We start from the raw sequence: 24342 nt of genomic DNA, 5'->3' as shown, positions 1-24342 counted from the left end.
ATTGTCAAGTGCTTGAAGGCAGCGCAACATTTCAAGTTATATAATACTGTGTGTACTAATTTTAGTATGTATCACTCAGTAATGATCAAAAGTAGACTGCCGTCGTAAACACTTCCTTGAACGCTTATTTGCTTAATACCTATGGGCATGTATTGCTATCTATCGTTTGATCAGCAATTGACAAATGTCTTAAATTTAGTGCTTGGTACATGGTATCCAAATTATGAAATGGATCAAAAAGCGATTAGATTAATTAGGCCTATATTATTAGCAGCAAACGGATCAGCCGAATCAAATTAGAATGTTTGCATAAACTTTTTAAATGAAGCTGGTTTAGGATTTTGAGAGGGTATTTCTTTTATAAAGTGACATTCTATATATATATATATATATATATATATATATATATATATATATATATATGCAATATAGAAAGTAAACGATCGGTTGAAGTTGAGCTTGTATTTGGAGCAGCAATGGTACGGAATAATAGTAACAACAAGTAGACGTGTATACTACAGAGGATAAGTGATTTTTGTAGTAGTGATCAATTTACCACAAAATTTAAATCGGTGAAGCAATCTTTTATACAACACAATTATTAACATGACAATTACTTGTCGTTTTAAATATCTATTGTTTAACGCGTCAATGACCCTTCTATTTATTACTCAAAGACACTGCGTAAATTAAATAATTTGCCTGTTTGCAGCAGCAGCAGCAGCGATCTTTATTAATAATCAGCAATGCATCTCTTTGAGGAAATACAAAGAATGCAACTGTATATCAAAAAAAGTAGACAAATCATGTTTGTAGTAATGTAGTATGTTTAAAAGCTGAATATATTTTTATATTAAATAATTAAAAATATTTACACAGTTGCTGCCTAGTCAATTTCAACCGGAAAGAAATATCACGCCTATTAACTGGTAAACTGCGATATAACACATTAACGGGAGGAGCAAAGCTGCCCCAAGGTGGAGCTCTCATTCTCTCCTTCGCGGAAGGCTTAGTGATAGGGAAGGGCTGAAAGGCTGAGTCAGAAGCCAAGAAGTTTCTGTATTTAAGCCAACATAGCTGCCTCTGGCAATCTCATTGATCTCTACTGAAGGGAGCAAAAACAAGGGAAGCTTTTTAGTGCTCTGCACTGTGGATTTGAAAGTGTGTACAGACGACTCACATGGAAGCGATTTTTCTGCGCTACTGTACTCCTCGGTTTTCAAGTGATCTCTCCCGGGAAGTCCAAGCCAATATTGAAGAAGCGAATAAAGAGGAACAAACGACAAACTCCGCTTCTGATGCAGCGTACACGCACGGCACTTTGCGCTGATTGATCAGTGGGATGGGAATCACCGCACGTTAAAATCAAATGTTCACCTGCCATTGCTGACTGTGTCTTTCATTACTGATATGAATGCATCGACTCGAGGAATAACAAACATTTACTGCATTCATTTACTAGTTAACGGCTTACGATGTATGTAACTGAAGGTCGCGGATAGGAACTTTTGTCATCTGAAGCGGCATTGACTTTCCTTAGTTGATCAGGTGAGTAAAGGTATTGCATATTCTGCTTTGCTGCAGAGAGGCAGAGAACACTGCTTGCTAAAAAAAGACTATATGCTTTCTGAAAATGTAGCCTTATATTATGCATTTAATCAAAATGTTTAGCTGCCATAGTATATACAAATGTTATACAGCAAAACATTTACGGTAATAAAACAAACCAAAGCTTCTGTATCTGTGTTCTGAAAAGTTGTACGTATCGATCGATCCTTATTTATCAAACCATTAAATCGCATAATGTCGTTTCATCGGAAGCACATTCAACTCGCCAGTGTTATATTTACAATGAAATCTGTATACAGTATATGTAAAGACTGTTCACGTCATGTGCTTTCAGGTGTTATTACAACGACGATTTCCTTGAACACTCGATTCTGCAGCGACCCGACACTTCTTCAGTCGCCCCCCAAAATTTTCGATAGCGCATACAGTAGAAGCAGCGGATTAAAACCCCAAACTTCTGTTTTAGGTTTAATTGCCTAACACCGCGTCAGAGCAGTAGAAATCCAATCTAATATTTCGAGTCTCCTCTGAGAGTTTTGAAGATTTCACTGAGTATATATTTGAAAGGTAAAAAGTGTCAAGTACTGCATGCAGCCAATTCTTGACAAGCAGAATCATTACAGTCGAGTTTCTGAATAATCCTTTGTAACCTTTGCAAGCAGCAGTTGCCATTCAGCATTCTTAACGAGAAATAATTGCTACACTGTCAAACGTAAAAACTCGAATGCCATTCCTTTGTACACTCGGGGATCGTCAGCATTTAGCGCATTAAAATTGCTGTCTTTGCAGTGCAGATGAAGCAAGTGCAGTCTTGTCAGGGTATTTTAAATATTTACTCGTGTTGTCTTGCCCGTTCAATGTACGTAAAATATTAATAAAAAGGTAAACGTTCATAATCACGTTCATTGTGAAATGTGTGCTCTTTGATAAGAACTGCTAGGCTGTAATAAAACACAAGTGTCCTCGGCCATTTGCTACTTGTCGCCTTACTTGCTAGAAGGAACTTTGCTTAAAAATCGTGTACGGTAAAATACGGATGGCTAAAGTTTTCATTTGCTTTGTTACTTTTTAATGCTCAGATTCCATCAGAGTGGATATGCTCAGCTTGTCTCTACAGGGAAATTAATTCTTGCAGTTATCCAAAATGCTTAGTGAGTTATTGTTCTGATGACTACAATGTTATTGACATTTTAAACATTGGTGAAATAGACCGCAGTAGTCTTGTGCGGTTCATCCTTATATGCGGTTAGTGTCTTATAAGAATTGGGACAAATTGCTAAAACCTTTATAAATGTGATATTTTAAGGCTCTGCTGGAGGTGGCCACTCCACATTTTATTGAATGTGATAAACTGTAATTGTCCCAAGAGATTTTTTATCAATATGAAGGCTACAGTTTTCTCCAAAACTCGCAGCACTTGATTTAATGAACTCTGAGTGCATGTCATGGAAAAGAGAAATTACCAAGATTAGCATCCTTTCATTCATCAGAATGACCAATATCTTTTTTTTTTTATTACAACCTTCCAAGCAGGTCAATATCTTGTACATTTAAAGACAAAAATGTTAGAACAAATGGCTGGTAATAGAGCTAGAAAGCAGGCCAAAGTAACTGGGGAATCTTAATCTAAAAGTGACACATTTCAAGCCACCCTCAGCCCTGCTGCAGTGTTGTTCAAAAAGCACCAATTGACTTCTTTGTTGTCCTACCTGGTTAGCCAGGGCCAAGTGACACTAAAGATTCTGACAAGTCAATAACCAGTATTTGAGTGACTTCATCTTGCTGCCCATTGCAGCTCATGGCAAGTTACATACTTGGGTTTTTGAGTGGAGAGCTCTGGGAAAATGCCAAAGTCAGTGATTGGTAATCGTTATGCTAATTGTGCAGTAATGGCATCGGAGCCTGACAACGCGCTCAGTGTGCCTCTTCAAGAGTATCTTTAGGTAATACAGTTCAAAAGTTATGCAATCGATAGCTTACACAACCAGCTTAAATGTATTACGTTTGAGAAACAAAAGCTTCATGTGGCACGTTTACGTTTCTGACAGTAAAGAAAAGGAGTAAAGAAGGTGAAAAGGAGAAAATAGGCGTAGCACAGTTGTGCATTTGGTGGTGTTAGTGTTTGATACCACTTTGAGTTCCATTTCAGTTCCCACCTGGGTAGCCTTTTGTGAGGTGTTTGCATATTCTTATTATATTTGCATGGGTGGCGTGCTGTAATGTTTGGTTGATGGGTAGATTTATATTAGCTTGTTGTGGTGTGCATGTTCCTCCTGACGTATAAGTTGCCTTTTTACGGTTGGTTCCTGCCTTGTGCACAAAGCTGCTGGCATGGATCCCTTGCTCCTGCTGGCGTTATATTGGGTAAGTGTGTACAGATATTGAAGAAAGAAAACAACCAGCTCATTACAGCATAATACTTTAAGTATGTTTTTGACATAATATAAAATGTCTCTTAAACTACTTAATAATTTTTAGATGGTAAATAATGAAGATCAGTGGTTCAGTTTGCTGGACTGAGAATGTGGGGAAAAGATAATTAAGAAAACTAATAAGCAGCCTGAGCGAATACATTTTTGAAAATAACAGTGGGGTAAGATGTGGATGAAGCTGTTTACATAGAAAAATAACGATTGTTCTTCTTTAGCAATTCTAGGAGAAAAGGATCTGGTGGCTGTCGTAAAACCATATCTCTGCCAAACGTTGTGCATATTTAATTTTGTTTGCTAGCAAAAAGATAAGCCTTTGGAGAAGTTTGGTTTTCTGATATGGCTGAGTTTCAAATTGCATTTTGATGCAGGCTTTCAAATAACTCCATGATGACTGTCTTGCCTTTAGTGAAACAAATGAGTCCTTGTCAAACTTCAATTGCTTTGGTGTTATGTGTGTGTGTGTGTGAGTACATTTCTCTGCAGCAAATTGGCTAATCAACTGCATTTGTATTTCCCTTTTTAATGTAACTAAAAGATATCAGTTGAAAGAATGTGATTTCATGCAACATTCTAAAATGTGTTTATTCCAGTTCAGGGTTATGAAGGGCCAGAGCCTGTAAGGAACACAGATCATGAAGCAGAAAGAGACTCGCAGCAGTGGTTCCATCCATCATAGGGTGTGTGACCACCTTTAGTTATGTATGGGCCAATTTAGAGTTTCCATTTAAACTAATGCACATTAATTCATTTATGCGTAAGGAAAGAAACTGAGGTACCTGGAGAATGCCCCACTCAGAGTGTGAGAATGTGCAGATCCATGAGGCAGTACTTCTACCCACCATAACATCATAATGTCAGATAAAATGTATATAAAATACAAATTCTTATACAAGGTAAACAATTTTTGAAAGCCCTTAACAGATTAAATCAAGAAACAAAGTGCCAACAAAAGTTAAAAATATTAGAATAATATTACAATAAGAAGGCTGAGTAAAGGAACAATAAGATGCCATGTAATGTCAGTTTCTAACCCGCTTAATTCTGACCAGGGTCATGGGGGGGGGAGTTGGTTTTGGGGCAGGGTCTGTAGCTTATCCCAGCTACCATTGGGCACAACACTGAAACAAACCATGGAAAGGCAGTCCATGGCAGGGCAAATGCACGCACACACACGTGCACACATACACACACACCAGGGCCAATTTAGTTCCACTGGTTCACCTAACTTGCATGTCGTTGGACTGTGGGTGGAAGCCAGAGCACCTGGAGGAAACACATGGAGGCACTGGAAGAACTTGCCAACTCCACACAGGGACAACCTGGTACACGAACCCTGCTCTTCTTACTGTGAGGCAGCAGCACTACCACATGCATAAACACATGCAGTATATACAAATACTTTATATAAAGCTGTATAATTTTACGTACAGGTTCACTTGGTATTGGTATTGTTGCAATGTAATTTGCAATATAAATCAGAAATGCTTGTAGCAGTTGTGATATATTACATTTTAATATGCACTAAAGAGATAAAATTTAGAGTGACAGACCTTCTACTGAGTCATAGTTAACCTTTCTCTGTACACACCAAGGACATTTTTGCTGAAGCCGTATAAAGTCTGGTTGGCATCATTGGTCATCAGTTGTTCTGAGTGGATTTCATTGTTGATAATAAAAAGAAAGCAATGGAGATATTTTCAGACTGGTTAAAGAAAGTGTTTAGATAGAAAAATGTAACATGTAAATATGAGTACAGTAAATGCCTACTTGATAAAGCATTCTAATAAGAATGCTTTGCAGCTTGATGTTCTCTTTATGAGCAATCTGTGACAACAGAGGCTTCCTGTGTATTTTATATTTTATGCATGACCTGCTGCACTAATATTATAAAATGTTACAGAATTTTCCTGTAATTTTGTTTCTTGTAAAAACTGGGACCACATTCATAAACATCATTTTTAGGAGTCTTTTATTTATTCATCTTTATTTAGGATTTTTTCTTTCTCATTTATAAAGCGTGTGAATTAAGATTGTTCTAGCTGAGTAAGATAACGCCAGTCATACACTTTGTGATTTTTAGAAACTGTGGGCAATAACCTTCTCACACTACAAGACAGAGCTGCCAGTCATACAGTATATGTGCTCAAACTGTACGAACATGTTCGGTCTGGTTGAGATGCCCCGATATGGGTGCTCAGACTATACGCATACAGGGCCCTGTCGGACAAAATTTTTTCCCATTCAAAAAACACAATGGCCACAGGCTTCTCAAAATGTCAACAAAGAAAATGGCTATGTTTCTGACTTGTGCCATACTATGCTTTGAAATTACAAAGGAAAGAAAAAAGTGTAACTGGACACATGGATGGTTATTGCATGGACAATATGGTATGTTTCTTCTACAGTGAGAATTAGAAGTATGTAGTCTATACAATTTAATTCTATGTGTGTGTTTATTTCAGATTCTTCCAGTAGAGGTTTGATATGATGCTTTTGTGATTGGCTGTTTAGTTGTACAGTATGTGTTGCTATATGATATTTAGATTTTCGAAATCTAAAATGTGAAAAAGACCGTGACAACGGCAATACCCAATGTACAATATACTGTGATTGATGCCCAATGAAATTTTATAGAGACGTCAGAAAATCGGGTTGTGACACTACTCACAGTACAAGACAGCTGAGTGAAATTTCTGATATGCTACAAATTCCTCCAGTCAAACAACAGCCGAATCATAAGATGCAATTGGGCATCTCAATCCCTCTTATACTGCATGTGAAATGATGGCCCGTGAAGTTGAAATTTGGACTGACTTAGAAAAATCAGTTGGTTACTGCAAATTAGGCTTAAAATTGTGGCTGGCATAAGAAAGCAAGCAAGTAGTGTGTTAGATAGATACATTTTTTGTGAGAGAACATTGTGTCATTGAGTGTTACCCCAAAATAATGTTATTAAGAATGTGGAATAATTAAGAATCAAAACCTGTGTGATGAGTAGGTATTTTGCCCAATGTGATCTGAGTGTAGGATATTCCTAAAACGTATGACCTAAGGAAGTAGGCAATTGATGACATGGTTCAATTTGATTCCTGTCATGAATATAGTTTGATAGTCGTAATTTAAGTAACTTATGTGTGAAATACTCTTTTTAACTAAATTACTAAATCCTTTGCACAAATGTAAGAATTTGTGTTGTTGATGGCTAAGTTCCTTTCATTAACTGAAGTTCTGATTTAGCATTCCCACTCTCACTATTGCCTTGGATTACCTAGCAATTCTCTTTTCGGTAGCGTCTGGAGTTGTTACTTTTATAATTATCATTACTAGAACCGTATACTTTCAACCATTGATGTTGATATAAGATTAAGAAAGTTGGACAGGATTCTTTTTAAAAATTCTGATTTGCAGAGAGTAAAATATACTGGGAGATTATGTACAGCTTTTCCATAAATATAATTACCCTTTCACTTAAATATACATTATGAAACCATGCTCTTTGTAATGGAACAATCAAAATAGTTTAATGACATGTTCATAGTACTAGGGTGTTGTACCATGTTAGCCATTATGGATGTAGTGAGAAGTCAAGCAGGATGTCACCTTTTATTGGCTAACTAAAAAGATTACAATATGCAAGCTTTCGAGGCAACTCAGGCCCCTTCTTCAGGCAAGATGTAATCATCAAGATGTAAACCTGAAGAAGGGGCCTGAGTTGCCTCGAAAGCTTGCATATTGTAATCTTTTTAGTTAGCCAATAAAAGGTGTCATTTTGCTTGACTTCTCACTACATGACATATTCATTAAAGCTCAATCAATCAGGACTGCGGTTTGAACCTGCATTCATTTATTTTCTTTGGCAGTTCATTGGCTGTTCTACTATATTTCTATAAATAACAACACTGCTGTTAATTTATCCACATTGGATTCTGATCAGGCCAGCTGTGCGTACGTTATTAAATCATGGCAGTCTTTGTTATCTAATTTTACAGAAAGGCCCACCATGTAGACACTGGAAACAGCGAAGAAATACAGTTGGTGGAATATAATTGGCATTTTTATTTTGACATTTTAATTTCCAGCTGAGATTTGTAATCAGATGTTAGAAAGTCAGTTTATATAAAGTGCTAAAAATTAACCTCATTGGAAAGATATTTTAATTTTTTATTCAATGTGTATGAGAATTATTTTTAGGTCTTAAGCTAATGGTTGTAGATGCTGTGTTTTTCTTATAAGTGAATACTTTTAGCTGTTAAATAAAACTTTCGTAAGAGAATAATTATATAATTATATAATGAAGGAAACATTAAAAAGGACACAGTGTTCACACCCTTAAGAAAGATTAGTCAATGTTATAGTGTACTCCCATGGTACCTTCTATGATCCTGCCCACAATAACCAAAAAAACTATTTTTTTTTGCTGTCTTACTTTTAGAATGAGGGAAACAATATTACTTCACACTGGGCAGTCCATACTACACACAAAACAAACAGCAACTCACCAAGCCCTTGTCTATGAGATTGATCTTGCAGTTCAGGTATCTTAAGAATCAAGTTTGGGTTCCCTCGGCTTGCCTACCTCAGTCTTCAAATAGACATAAGTAAACTGTTCATTTCAGCTATAACACCCTGGCCATCTTAGCTTGCATGCTGGTTACAATCATTTATGTTTTCAGTATACAGTACCTTCTTCATGTCTTTGTGAATCCAAGATTACCATAGAAAATCAAGAGCACACCATACAATTTTGCCTTCAGCTGGACTTTGAATACATCATAACCCACATATACGGCTTTCACTTTGAGGCATATGCACAAATATCTACTCCCTGTCTGCCTTTCATATATTCCTGCTTCAACAGTCCCTTTATGGACAAAACCAGTGCCATCTCTAAGAACAGCGGCACTGTCCAGACAGTGTGTAGAAAAGCTTTCTTAACATGGTGCTCTGACTATACCTTTGCATATATGGCAATGAGCAGCTCACATGGCAGACGTGGATCAATCCTTGATTACTGTAGTTCAAGATACTTGACTTAGTTTATCATATATTTGCTTATTTTAGGTGTGTAGTACCCCTCTGAGCTCTGCACATAAAGTTCTAAAACAGCCTTTCAAGGTCCATTGAAGCCATTCCATGACCAAAGAAGCAAAATAGTATTTAAAAAAAAAAGCAAAAGTAATTTTCTATCAAAGTATTTACCTAAATAATTGAAACAGGTGTCTGATATGATTATATTTGCCGTTCCATAGCTTTAGCTATGTGCATTTGACGTCCAGACCTGTCACTCTCTCTGTATGGAGCCTAAATTTTCTCCCTATGTTTATGTGTTTTTTCTTGGTACCCCTCTTTCCTCCTGACTGCCTGAACATGCATCTTAGGTTAACTGGCCTATCTAAAGTGTTCTGAATCCCATTAGTGAAAATGTATTGTGAAATGGAATTGTGGTCCATTCAGGATCAGTTCCTATGGTACATTGCACTTGATGTTGTTTGTCCCCTACAAGCCTGTGTTGGAGGAATGTAAGCTCAGAAATTCAATGAAAGGATGACAGGAAGATATATGTTAGAATTGTTTTCTTGAAACTAAAACTCAATTGAATTCAATTAAAATTCTTTGTAGAAAAAAAAACCAATTCATTTCTCAATATCTATATATATCTATATATATATCTATATATATCTATATCTATATCTATATATATATATATATATATATATATATATATATATATATATATATATATATATATATAATTCACTAAGGGCAAGCAAGACACTGAGGGCACACAAGACAGTGAGCGCAAGCAAGACAGAGCCCCGCCTGCCAACTCTAACCCTCCTACCGCCTCATGGGATATGCATGACAGAGCTATGCACGCCAACTGTAACCTTCCTTCCGAGTCCAGCATCGCTCTCGAGGCACGCAACAACTCACCAAACACAGCCTTAGTCGCTTTTGTCTGTGCAAAAGTCCACATGCACCTCTGTGCCACGTTGACTTTACACCGTACACAAGACAGAGAGCCACGATCGCCAACTCTCCGAGCCCTGCCCGCCAACTCTAACTAAGGGCAAGCAAAACAGAGAGCTCACGCAAGACAGAGAGCCACGCCCACCAACTCACAGAGCCCCGCGACCAACTCTAAGACCATGAGATACGCACGCATTTAGTGTATAAATGGATATAAATAATTGCATGTAAAAAATTCACCAAAATCTGTTGTATGTAAACGATACTGTTTAAAACATTATTGTTTTTTCATCACAAAACCCAGTTTCCACGTCTACCTGTATTAGTTTAAATGGCACTTTTACCACTCGCAATAGGGCGAACGCGTTGCCTTATCATGTCGACTGGGCAACACAGTGAATGCGGCGTCTATCTATATATGTCTATGTTTTCCGTAGCCTGCAACAGGAAGGTACTCTCTCGACCATTGGCATTGGTTTCGCTCCTTGCTATTTTCGTTATACTGCGACGGTGGTTTCCTAAGCCTTTGTTATACTGAATTCCTTTCTCACCGTTTTCCGTTCCTATTCTTACACCGCTGTATGCTACGGCAGGTTTTGGCTAGTTTATTATAATAAGTGATACTTCTTATTTTGTCAAGCAGGCAAATAACTGATTTCAATACCATTGTTGCACTTAAATTCAGTGGTCCCTCTGTATTGCTGACCATCATCTTCAACAAACAGTTCTGTTTTTTGAAGTCTATGTCTGTCACTTAGATAGTCCATGATCCAGAACACAGTACAGACTGTGCCATGGGACCGCAAAGTGATTTTTAAGCATGTTTTTACTGAGGTGCGTGTTGTGCTATAGAAACATTGCAGTTTCAGATTAACTAAATAATTAAGTACTGTGTGATGGGAGCAGGTGGAGCTGGTAGGGGTAATAAGGTAGGAAGTGCCCCCCTGCTTTGTGTTTTCCCAACTGGATAAGCCTCAGAATGTTTAAGGCACTGTAGAAGTCAAAGAAGATGATAGTGTCAGCTTTGCTTTGTGAGTAGGCTTTGTGGATTATGCAGATTAGATTGTCATTTACTCATATATGAATCCGGTGGATTTTGAGGTTGTAGTTTTTTCAGAGGTCTTCATGATGTCTGATGTGTGGGGATGGATTAGTGCTGAAGAAATACTGTGTGTTTCTAGCACATGCCATGAGCTCCTGCTTAGAATAATTGTTTAGGAAGAAAGTTATCCATTCCAGAACACAAGGAAGTTCCATAACATTAATTCTAATGCACAACAAAAATACTGTAAAATTACTGTTATGATGATAGGTGACATGTAATCAATAAATAAATGTTGTACATAAACAGGTACAGGTGTTTCTTCCATCCCTTAAATTGTTTCATATTCTTTGAAAGTCAAATGTAATAAAGGTAGAAAGAATAAAATATACATTTTCTGGAATTTGAGAAAGATCCATTATTTTATATACAGTGTCCGAAAAATGTATACACACTTTGAATGACTATAAATACAATTTTTATTGAGATATATCAGAGTTTTATAATTCAAATTAACAAAGACAAATATAGAATCAAATATATGCACACTTTTACAGCTCATAATGTAATGTTTGCAAATCCATTGGTCCGCATTATCAGCAGTGCCTGAACCCGAATGGCCAGAATTTTGAACACATTTGTCTTCTTTACTTTGAATTATAAAACTCAGGTGTAAATAAAAATTGTATTTATGATTATTCAAAGTATATGTGTACATGTTATTGGGACACCCTATGTATATGTCACTGTCCTGCTCCTCTAACAGACCGAGGAGATCGTTTCTCCCCTCACACTATGCCACTCTTCAGTTCTACCCGGGGGGCGGGGGTGTGTAAACGTTAACATTATACAAAGTTATAGTCTGTTTTACCTGCATTTTTATCACTCTTTAATATTTTTTATCAGTATGCTGCTGCTGGAGTATGTGAATTTCCCCTTGGGATTAATAAAGTTTATCTATCTATCTATCTGTTTGTTTTTACCGTTAACAGAAAAATGGATGCTTTTTTACATTTTTTTCACAAGCAGTATTGTCTGTTACCTCTGCCACTGAATTTTAAACCCTAGGGCTATCTGTTCAGTCCTCACCTCTGAATCACTCTGTAACCCTGAGCAAAATTTTCTAATCTGCTAATGCTGCAGCTGTACACTGTTAAAGAACAGAAATATATCTTTGGGATGGTGCTTTATTATAGAAAGACAACATACTCAATAAAGACTGCACATATATATATATAATATATAATTACCTATCTACTGTATACTGAGCAACATGAGGTGCATTACAAGTAGAGCAATAACATCATTGATTCCATATACTTTCTATAATTGGAGGTTAACTGACTTTCTTGGGGTCTCTGGGTGAGTTAGTGCCAGGAATTTAATCAACAACATTAAAATTTTAAATTCTGTGCTTTAACTACTAGACTACATTATGTTCAGATAAACTGAATTGTATGTGGAAAATATTAACTCACTGTACTTGAGCATATACTTAAGGACCTGACACTCAGAAATCTTTGTGTGTCCAAAAATGTTTAGCTTTTTTAAGTAACAGGAAATGTCTAGGCAGCACAGTGGCACAGTGGGTAGTGCTGCTGCCTCGCAGTTAGGAGACCTGGGTCCGCCCTGCGTGGAGTTTGCATGTTCTCCCCTTGTCTGCGTGGGTTTCCTCTGGGTGCTCCGGTTTCCTCCCACAGTCCAAAGACATGCAGGTTAGGTGCATTGGCAATTCTAAATTGTCCTTAGTGTGTGCCTTGTGTGTGTGTGTGCATCCTGCAGTGGGCTGGCGCCCTGCCCAGGGTTTGTTTCCTGCCTTGTGCCCTGTGTTGGCTGGGATTGGCTGCAGCAGACCCTCATTGACCCTGTAGTTAGGATATAGCGGTATGGATAATGAATGAATGGAAATGTGTAACAATTTTGCTGTAATAGGCCAGGCTTTTGAGTAGTTTTAATAATTAAGTTATTGTGCAGTTCTTTTGAAACATAATTTTAATGGAGAATCATTGCCCAATTGCCCTGTATTGAAATAAGATGGTTTAAAAAAATAAATTAATAATGAATGATTCTTGATGATGTGGTTACTGTATGGTGTGTACTTGTGGCCTTGCAATAGATGGTTTGAAATATTTCATAGTTCTCTGTACAATTAAGGTTAAGTATCTAATTATAGCTAGGATAGGAAGAAAACTGGCAGCACTTTATATACTTAACTGAAAATGAAGAGGACATGTGTGCAGCTTCTTCTGCTGATTTGAAATGCCGCACCTGCCATTGCTGTGCCACAAACCAGTCCTTTTGTTGGTGCATATGGTGTCAGCCCTCTGAATGGTATCATGATTTGGTTGGTTCTTGTGGAGGAGAGAATCAGTAATGAACATTCAGGTGGTTATAAGTATACATATAAAAGTGATGTTTCTTCTATGGTAAAATGTTTGGATGTGTGCTGATAAAAAGTTACTGTGAGTTCAATGATTCTGAATGATTAAAAAATGCCACAAATTCTCTTGTTTCTCCTCCACTCAAGTCTATACAAGTTGATTTAGATGTGTAGCAAATTCATCTGGATATCCCAGGAGCTGTCTTGAAATAATTCAAGAATAATTTACTAATATAAGGCTACTCTCATACATTTTAGTGCATTGGAGTAGATAAAAAAATAAAATTGTGATTGTTTGTGCCATCCTGATTTTCCCCCTCTTTTTTTCTCTATCTAGACTAATAATTGGACTGAAAATGTTTAATTGGGCCTTTATTGTATCCTTCTTCTTCGCTGCTGCTAATTTCCAAAGCCTTCAGTCTTTCAAGACATCAACCAAAGCATCATGTGACAGCTTATGCAGCTGCGATGAAAAAGATGGCATTCTCTATATAAACTGTGAAGAAAAAAACATCAGCAAGATTTCTCAAGTCAAGGTGCCACCTTCTCAACCTTTTCACCTTAATCTCTTCAAAAATGAAATAGCAGAACTGCATGCTTCTGAGATGGAAAGTTTGAGCAATGCAATTTCCTTACATCTTGGAGGAAACAGCATTCAGGAGTTGGAACCTGGTGTCTTCAGTGCCCTTAGTTCACTAAAAAAATTGCATATAAACAGCAACTTTCTAATAACACTAAAAGAGGACACCTTCCGGGGACTAGAAAATCTGGAATATCTTCAAGCTGATTCAAATTTCATTCGCGTGATTGAACCTGGAGCTTTCAGCAAACTTGTACGATTGAAAGTTCTTATTCTTAATGACAATGAAATTGAGTTTCTTCCCACTAATATTTTTCGGTTTGTACCTCTAACACACTTAGACCTACGTGGAAATCAGCTTCGGACACTTCCATATGTAGGTTTTCTGGAGCACATTGGCCGCATAATGGAACTTTTGCTTGAGGATAATAAATGGGTTTGTGACTGTGATATACTGCCACTTAAGACATGGATCGAAAACATGCGTGCACAGTCTGTCATTGGAGAGGTAATGTGTAACAGCCCTGAAAATCTAAAAGGCAACTTATTGAACAAAGTGAAAAGGGATGTTTTATGCCGGTTTCATACTTTAATTGACTCAGAAGAACCGTCCAAGTCTTCATACTTAATCGTTACTCCATCATCAAAGGGTAGCCCAGTTCCAAAATTTACACAAGATGATGCAAAAATAACTACTCCTGCACTAGCCCCAGATATGGTTTGTCCCTTAAAGTGTTATTGTAATAATCATCCCCTTGCAGGTCTACTGATACACTGCCAAGATGCTGGAATTCAAAGCATGGCTGAGCTTGGGTCACAAATACAGAGACCCCAGAAGCTCCTTTTAGCAGGAAATAAGATTCAGCGACTGATAAAATCAGACCTGATAAATTATGAGAGCTTGGAAATACTTAATCTTGAAAATAACCGTATTGAAAGTATTCAGGATGAGACTTTTTTAAACCTTGGAAATCTACAAAAGCTCTACCTAAGTGGAAATAAGCTTGAACGCTTAAAACCTGGCATGTTTGTGGGCCTCCATAATGTTGAATATTTATATCTGGAGTTTAATATGATTAAAGACATACTTTCTGGCACTTTCAGCATCATGACAAAATTAAAACTTCTGTTTTTAAACAATAATCGTCTCCAGAGTCTTCCACCACTTATCTTTCGACATGTGCCACTTGCCCGAATTAACCTTCGAAATAACCAGTTCATGCATTTACCTGTAAGCAATGTACTGGATCAGCTCGATTCATTGGAACAGATATACTTGGAAGACAACCCGTGGGACTGCACGTGTGATTTAGTTGGTCTCAAACAGTGGGTTGAAAGACTTAACAAAAATGTAATGGTGGGGGAGATTTTGTGCAGAACTCCCAAAAAATTTGCCAAAAATGATTTGAGATCTGTCAGAAATGAACTTCTTTGCTCCGGTTTAGTAATTGATGTCCAGCCAACCCAAGAAAGTCGAACTGTAACAACAACAGCAACGAGTGTGAGCACTGTATCAGGTCTATTTGGCTCCTTTTCTGACACGGTGCCCCTTTCAGTTTTAATTCTAGGACTGCTGATTGTTTTTCTAATGATTGTTTTCTGTGCTGCTGGACTCATAGTGCTCGTTTTGCACCGCCGCCGAAAATCTAAGAAAAAGCAAGTCGAAGATCAGACTAGAGAAACTAGCCCTATCCACCTTCAGTACAGCATGTATGGTCAAAAAACTACTCATCATATGGCTCAGAGACCTGGAGCTCATATGTACGATGAACATACCATTACACCAGTCGTGCAGGTTTGCAGAAGTCCTTCATATTGTGCAAATTTGAAAGACCAGGAGCAGGTAGAATTTGCTCTTCATGACTCAAAGCACATTTGCAGAGGAATTCTAGAAAAAGAAAATGACTCACCTCTGACAGGATCAAATGTGAAATTTAAAGCAGTAACTGAACGTCCAACTGAGTTTCTTTCACTCGGTGATGCAAATTCTCTTTACAGAAATATCCTTGAAAGAGAAAGAGAACTCCAGCAGCTTAGCATCACAGAGTACCTCAAAAAAAACATTTCTCACCTTCAACCAAGCGTTGAAGTTCATTGCCCCGGGAGGCATGAGGAGCTAAAATTAATGGAGACAATTATGTACACCAGGCCAAGGAAGGTCATGGTGGAACAAACTAAAAATGAGTATTTTGAGCTTAAAGCCAATCTGCACACAGAACCTGACTACCTGGAGGTACTAGAACAGCAAACAACTTTGAACTGAAAATTAATCCTTCAGGGATACTGTCTACCTTTACAAGCAAGTGCCTTTACAAATAATTCTCCTTGATTTACTGTTTCATATTGTAAAGAGCAGTGCAGTAATTGTACAATGAATCTCAGGAATCACTGTGAGAAGCCATTAGGACTGGAAAGGACTGAAAGCTGTATGTCTGTAGTATGATTACAAGCCAATTATTACAAAGTATACAAATACCAAAATAATATGTCTTTGACTTTATTTTTACAAATTTATGTTCAGTATATTTTTGTATTAGTACTGGACAAATATTATTATTGTTATTAACAATAACCCACAGATCTTGTTAAAGAAGCACTTGAACACCCTTTAATATTAACATATTTGCAAATATTTCAAGTGAACATTATTTGTGCTAAAATGTTAAAACATTTTTTCCCAATTAGTTTAATTTTTGTATAGAAAAAGATACAGTCATCCGCTTGAAGGTCAATACTTAAAATGGGGCATGACAATCTTCAATTGCTGCTGTAAATGTTTTTTTTTTTAATTGTAAATGTGTATAACTACTGAAAAAGAATAGCAACTTTGTAAATATATTTATATCAGGTCTTCTACTATTTTGCCTTGACAAATAATTTTGTTTTCTTTTGTCTTCAGTTTGTTTAATGTGATGAAAAATGAACAGTATTTTCATTTAGAAGGCACAATTTTTGTTCTTCTTGTTTTTTTTATCAAACACTTGTGAAGTGAGATTTTTTTTTTTTTTTTTGGTACAAAGGGTACATTTTTTCCTTTGAGATTTTTATAGGTTTATTTATTCTGTACAGATTTCCTGTTTTGTTTGTTTAAAGACTATGCTGGGTGCCTTTAAAGCAACAGAGAAAAATGTTTATCCTAATGTAAATAACATTTTATTATAATGTGTTTTGACTGCTCTGCTTAAAAAGCTGTCAAATGACCTACATTGGCCTCCTTTAAGGGTGAAAGCAGATATATATATTCACATTCATACATAAATGACTTTATAATTATCAGCAGTGCTCTCAAATTCTTTCTAAAATTTTTAAGTTGACATGTAGTGAATGTGTCTGCTATTTTGTACATACACTGCTATGTTAGATTTGTTAATTTAAATATATATTGCAACCAAAAAAGAGAAGATAGAATTGTCACAAAAAACACATTTTATAATATGAGTTTGGATCGAGGGCCTGTCATATATTGTGACAGGATGCCCTCAGTACTACGCAATATTAACTATGATGGGTACATTTTGTAAATATACAGTAACCTTAATACTTCTGAAAAGTTTGAAAAATCTTCAAACAGAGGAGAAAAAGTAAGACATGCATCATGTGTTCAAGTTAAGCAGGTTGTTTGTCAATTTATTTATTTTTTAACCATCCAATAAAAGATTCACTATTAAAATCATTATTTTTGTGCTTTTTGTACGACACTAAATCGATTATACTATGTTTGTTTGTCTCACTGCTTGAAGAACCTGGGTTTGGCTTGAGTCTTGAGTTTGTATTGACTCTGCATGTTCTCCTTGTGTTAAAACAGTTTTATTTTGGAATTCCACTTTTTGCATGTCTTCTTATATTATACACTACTGTGGCTGTCTGTTTGTCTGTCCAGGATTTTAAGTCACCTGTAGCTCGCAAACCATTTGAACTATTGACCTGAAATTTGGTACACATATACTACATGACGTCTACTATCCACTTTTGGGGTGATGATTGACCTCCAAGGTTATTCCTCTTTTTATTTTTATTTTATTTCATTGTAGAATCAACTCTCGGCAGTGGCCAGCAGGGTGGCTGTTCGGCGCATGAGTGCGGGCGCAGTTCTCATCCCTACCACCTTCACCGTCACTTCCCCTACCTCATCATATCTTAAATCATTCTTGAGGCAGATTGTAGACTTAAGTGCCAGCTTAAGTGAAAAATTAAGGAAAACGTACTAAGTAATTTCAACACAAACACTGACTTAATCAGTTTTAACATGAAAAGATGCCGACGAAAGAAGACAAGAAGTGGACTGCTAGGGTGGAGAAAAGAAGAGCTGCTCAGGAAGCAATAAGTGCATCAACCTCTGAGTAAATGAATGCTAAACGTACAGAGAAAAAGTATGAAAACTATGAATGCTCAAGTCAAGTGTATTCGCTGCACGTTATTGTGCTGTGCGCCGTTACTTGTTAGGTTATATTGCAACACTAATACTCTAAGATAACTCTAATGAGAAACACAAGTGAGTATGGTTGTCTGTTTGAGTGCGTGTTTCATGCAACAAACTGAAATTCCATTCACAGTTGGTTTGTTTGTTGTGCCCAGTACTTCCAAGCTAGTTCTTAGTTTGACAGGATTTAATAAAAAAACTAAGTTCACAAAAATCACTGTCATATCATCTTGATAAGTGAGTTAACAGTGACACCGACCACATAGTTCTCTTATCTCTGACCATTTTATGAATATGTGCCCACAGTTTGTTTACAGAATATATAGTGAGTTGCTACTCGCACGTCTAATTGCAGTTTGTCATCAGGTTTGTCTGAATTCCTTGGGGCATGGAATTGGCAAGGGGTCAAAATAGCAGCACAGGTATCATGGCTCTTGGAAACACCAATGTTTCTCTTATTTATGTTTCTATGGTGGCGGCGTTGGGGTGAGATTTATCAGCTGTGGAGGCCAGCACATTCATTTGAATGTTCCTGAAACAACTCCAAGACTTTTTGTAGCATTGCAGCAACAATCATCATTCTTTTGAAAAAGCAGTTACACAGATGGCTATACTACTGCCATGAAGGGACACGTTCAGTGTCAACAGTTTTTAAATATCTTATAAAATTCCTCCTTAACATCTCACCACTACAATCTGAAAGATTATGCAGGCGATTGACAATGAACAGTTTTATACTGTTTTTTTCATTTTTTTTTCTTTTTTTTTAATTTTTATTTCTGGAAAGTAACAGTGTATAATCAAGTAGATGAAATCTGGAGAACTTGTACAACAAAAAATTTTGAAATCAATCTTGAGAAGAAAAAACACCAGAAAATGTAAAAAAATAAATAAATAAAGCAGAGATAAAACCTAAAAGAACAAGTACACAGCTCTCACATGAGAGAAGGAGAGAAGAGGCAAAAGCAGGAAAAACATATCACAAAAAAAAAAACATATTTTCCCCCTGTATGAATGCGTAATGTAAAGTTTTTTCAAAGTCTTGCCTTATTTAAAAAAAAAAAAAAAGTTTTGCACAGATCTAAGCGAGCATATAATTTTTTCCAATTTCAAATAAAGCAGAATGTAATTTCTGTGCCAAGTTCTCAAAGGTGGGATAGGATTCTTCCAGCTGAGCAAGGTAAGTCTGCATGCTAGTAGTGTCGTATAGGCTATTACAATTAATTTGTCCTTCTCTACTTTAAGCCCACCTGGAAGTACACTGAATATAAAGTAGCTGATAATGGGTTAGGACTGATTGAAACACCAAAGCTGTCGGATAAGTAAAGATTTTTGACCAAAATGATGTTAATTTGGTGCATTCCCAAAATATGTGGCCTAGTAATGCTGGAGCTAGATGGCAAATCTGAACTTGCTCTGGATACATTTTGAACAATTTAAGCAAGGTAAATGTGATTGATGAAAGGTTTTAGTTGAATTATTGAGTGTTTGGTGCATATACAACTAGAGTAAATTGTATATACTGTATGGCAGCCCTCCACTGCTTTTCTAAGACATTAATTGAAAGTTTCCTTTCCCACTGTACACTAGGATCGTTGAAGGGAATGGAGTAAGAATGTTCAGAAACAGGAACAGATAGATTGCGTCAGAAATTAACTGGTTAAATCTACTTTATTTGACATGCTTAATATATATATATATATATATATATATAGAAAGAGAGTATGAGTCAAAATTATGTTAACACTAATGGTACTGCTATGTATATACTTATATAAATTTTTTGTGGACAATTTATGTGCCACTTATGGTACATGTGTTGAACATTATGGGGAACAGTTTTAGACATTCCTGTAAATCATCTTACACATATGGAGTATGTTTTGTGAATACATTTTGTGAATAACAGAATATATATATCCTGGCCCATTCTCTAAAACCACTCAAGAAGGAGTGAGTAGATTGTTATCTCAGCAATGAATAAGGAAGGTGAAGGATTTCAATATTTGAGACAAATCTTTCCATGAATAACTGATGCCAAGAATAATGAAGACATTTTTTCTTGTCGACAAATCAGATGCATGACCAATGACACGCGATTCGAAGATCTATTAGTAGGGCTGGAGTAAATCTTATTGAAGGAATTCAGGGATGTTGATAAGATTTTCTTGGTAAATACAGAGCACCAAACTATGCCTAGCTGGTTGAAAACATGCTTCAAGAACACAAAACCAGAACTGCAACATGTTGCTAAAGATTCACTTTCTTCAATCACACCTTTATTGTTTTAATAATGAAGAAAGGTTGGTCCTGCATTTAATTCAAAACTATTGTGTCAGCTGACAGCATCATCATATATTACTATTGTTCCATATAAAGTGGTTTTCCCAAAATATTTTTACCAACTGAATAATTGTAGTTAGTGGCCACACAAATGGCCTTCTCCTCAAATAATGTAGCTATAATTCAGTATTTATAGCATGTAAAAATAGACAAGAGGTCAGTTAGTTGTTGTTTAGCCAAACATTAGAATAATCAAGATGTGCAATCTAAGTGGCTATGACTATGGTGTAATTGTTGGTACCAGATGTCCTCTCTGTAGCATATGAGAAACAGCTGTCCTTGATTTGCATATGCTACAGGCACTTGATTTTACAAAGAATGGCACATTAAAGAAAACACACCCAGTGAGTGGCAGTTCTGCAATTCAAAAGCATCATGTTGATAAGAACAGTTAAAGGAGAAAGGCCACAAAAACTAAAAATAACAAATCTTTACAATAGTGGTGTGCAAAACAACATCTTTATAGCACATCACATCAGACCTTGAAGCAGATGGGCATGTGATCATCAAAACTGAAAGTTGAAAAAATGTTGTCTAGTCTGATGAATCTTCATTATTGCTGCATAATGCAGCAGGGAAAGTTAAAATTTGACATGAATCCATCCTACCTTGTGTTAATGATACAGGCTTGTGGTTTTAATGTAATGTTGCCTGGTATGCTTTTTTGGCACAAATACCATGTGTCAACTGAATGTCATGGTGCATCTTAGCACTGTTGCTGTTGATGTGCAATGTTTTATGGCAATATTCTACCCTTTTCAAATGGATACTTTCATCAGGATAATGCCTTGTGTCACAAAGTGTGCATTTTATCAAGATGGTTCTGCAAACATCACACTGATGTTGGTTTATTCTAATGACCTGCACAGTCTCCAAATCTTTTAGAGATTTTGGATGTCCTCAGGGCAAAAATGTGTGTCCAAGAAATCTGCACAAACTCTGTAATTGCAGTTGAGTTTGTATGGAATGAAATTTCAAAGGACTATACACAGCACCTTCTTAAATTCTTGTGGAATTCAGGCATCAGGAGGATAAAGAAAGTCCTGTATAGTGCTAGAAAAGTACATAATAAATTAGGCTATGTGTGTATACAGTATATGCATATGGTGATGTGTGTATGTTTGTGTGTGCGTTCTGTCTTTATATATATATATAGTATATATACTGTATATACTGTATATACCCTGTATATATGCAAAAAACAGAACACAAACACACACATACCATCATATGCATTATGACAAGAATTGATATGAGACATCAAAAAGGTTTGTGTTCAGTTGTGTTCAGGTTCAAGTCCAAAACAGAACTGTTTCAAATACAAAAAGATGACCGAAAATGACATCATTGTAATCAGAAGTGACGTCTTCATGGGCGCCAGAACCCTGTGGGATTTCCCCTGAATGGTCTGCAGAAAGTCAATACACCTCGCCACCCCCTGGACTGGTGTAGAATTGTCCTTATTCAGGCCCTTTAGCTGCCTCCCATTCGCCGCATGTCTGTGACAACATATATGCACATATAGCCTAATTTATTATGTAGTTTTCTAGCACAAGAACTTCTATTGAGGGTTCTTGTCAGTCGTCGAGGCAACTGCAGGTTTGCAGCACTACCAATGTTGTCTGATGGGTAATACAGGGAACATTATAACACAGCCACTGACCTGGCCCCATCCCTGCTTGTTTGCTGTGTCTGTGTGTATTGAAGTGGTAGCTCCTTTGTTAATAAATACCCTGACTATTCCTGTTTTGATGGAAATAAAATTAGTTTTCTCGAAGTCTTTGGACTCAGTGCCTTCTCTCTATATATAGTAGTGATTCAGGTAAATATGAACAGCTGCCAGGGCCTCTGCAAGTTTATTTTACTTAATTTGTTTAAGTACAAAAGGAGCACTATCGTTTTTTGTGCTATTTTGGGTTACAGAGCACACCTCCAAAAAAAAGTGCTTATTAAAACTCTATACCTTCCTATTTCAACTGCTTTACGTATCTGTCCACTTCACATATCACCACTGTCTGTCACCTTTAGGATCCTCACTCCAAAATCTCCTCGCACTGCACTTCATTTCTCCTCTTAAGCCCTACTCCTGTCAATTACACCTAGGAGGTATGTCCGCCCCCTACAGTTAGAAACCTCTCCTTCCAGCCATCCCATTTCCTCAGGCAAATCTCAGAAAGTGACTGCCTGCACGTTATACAGCCCCTCCTTCAGTTTTTCAGGGGTAGGACTACCATCTGGCTGTGAATTGTGTGCAATATCCATGGAAGAGGCTGAACCTTGGTTTCCCTCTTGGGTAGAAGTTGGTGACGTTGATGATTCCAATTGCCTCTCTATTTCAGAGCATTGTCCATCATAGGGAGCCAAATGATCCTAATGGAGGAATACACGGCACCCTGGTGGTGGCAACTCAACCCAGTACACTGCCTCCCCTGCCAGTTAAAGCACCTGGCAAGGCCTTACCCAGGTACTGTCCAATTTTGGGCAGCATCCTCTTGTTCATTTAGGTTCAAAGACAAAGACGATCACCCTCTTGAAAAGGCTGGCCCTGAGCTCTCATATTGTACTGACGCTTCTGACAAGCACCTGCTTTGTGTGGGAGATGCCTGGAAAATGCATGAGCAGCCGCTATGTGACCTTGTAATTTGCAGGCATATTCAGGACTGGACACTTCAACCAACGTATCAGGGGCAGCCCAAATGCAAGTTCTGCGGGAGTCCATAATTCTCTTCCCAGCATTAGCCGGGCAGGTGTGCACCCAGAATATCCCTGTACTGCAGACCAACAAGCAAGGAGTATCAAGGGCAGCTGCTGATCCCAGTCATGCTGGTCTTGGGAATTGCCAATAGCCAGCTGCGTCGTAAGCATATGGATGAACCTCTCCACTAGCCCATCGCTCTGCAGGTGAAGGGGGGTTGTACGTGTCTTTCAAATGCCCGGCTGCTAGCGTACCTGCTGTAACACCTGACTCTCAAACATCCACTCCAAGTCTAAATGCAATTCATATGGCACCCTGAACCTGCTGAAAAATCCATCAATAAGGGCCTCTGCTACAGTCTCAGCTTCTTGATCTGGAAGAGTATAGGCCTCAGGCCACTTGGTAAAATAACAAATTACAACAAAGACATAGCAATTGCACCTGGGAGAGCATTAAACAAGGCCAAGGATATCAATAGCTACCCTCTCCATTGGTGCCCCTACCTGGTTTTGCTGCAGTGGCTCTGTTGAGTGCCCTGATGGGCCTTTCCTGGCAGTGCAGGTATCACATTGCCGACAATAATCCTCCATATCTCTCAGAATCCAACTCCAGTAAAAAGCTTGGCATAGCCTTTTTAGTGTCTTTGTGACCCTGAAATGCCCAGCACTAAGAGTCCCATGTACACTTCAAAATATGTCCTCTAGAAATACACGAGGTACTACCAATTGCCACCTTCCTTTACTGGTTATGGTATTCCGGCACTGCCTCTTCAGAGTTCCCATGATGATGAGGAAACTCCCACATTAAGACCACAGACTTTTAACACAGTGAACTGCTGCAACCTCAGCCTAGGCAGGTGCTGCCTTCTCTCCTGCCAATGGATGATCAACTGCAACTCTGGATCAGCCTCT

The 24342-nt window shown here is 37.4% G+C and overlaps 1 protein-coding gene across 1 annotated transcript; it reads left to right on the top strand.

Moving 5' to 3' along the window:
• Window positions 1-1032: 1032 nt before the first annotated feature.
• slitrk6 (SLIT and NTRK-like family, member 6) lies at window positions 1033-17646 on the top strand. The gene is made up of 2 exons (XM_039745382.1): window positions 1033-1548; window positions 13731-17646. The coding sequence occupies exon 2, from the start codon at window positions 13750-13752 to the stop codon at window positions 16234-16236; it is 2487 nt and encodes an 828-aa protein (XP_039601316.1). The 5' UTR covers window positions 1033-1548; window positions 13731-13749; the 3' UTR covers window positions 16237-17646.
• The last annotated feature ends 6696 nt before the right edge of the window (window positions 17647-24342 follow it).

This window comes from Polypterus senegalus, chromosome 2 (genome assembly GCF_016835505.1).
Source record: "Polypterus senegalus isolate Bchr_013 chromosome 2, ASM1683550v1, whole genome shotgun sequence".
Lineage (NCBI taxonomy): Eukaryota > Metazoa > Chordata > Cladistia > Polypteriformes > Polypteridae > Polypterus > Polypterus senegalus.
Note: the sequence above shows the minus strand (reverse complement) of the source record. Positions and strands in the feature narration are given on the sequence as shown.

What these genes read in the sequence shown, in the direction of transcription:
- slitrk6 (XM_039745382.1), top strand. Translation starts at nt 13,750, where the DNA reads ATGTTTAATTGGGCCTTTATTGTATCCTTCTTCTTCGCTGCTGCTAAT.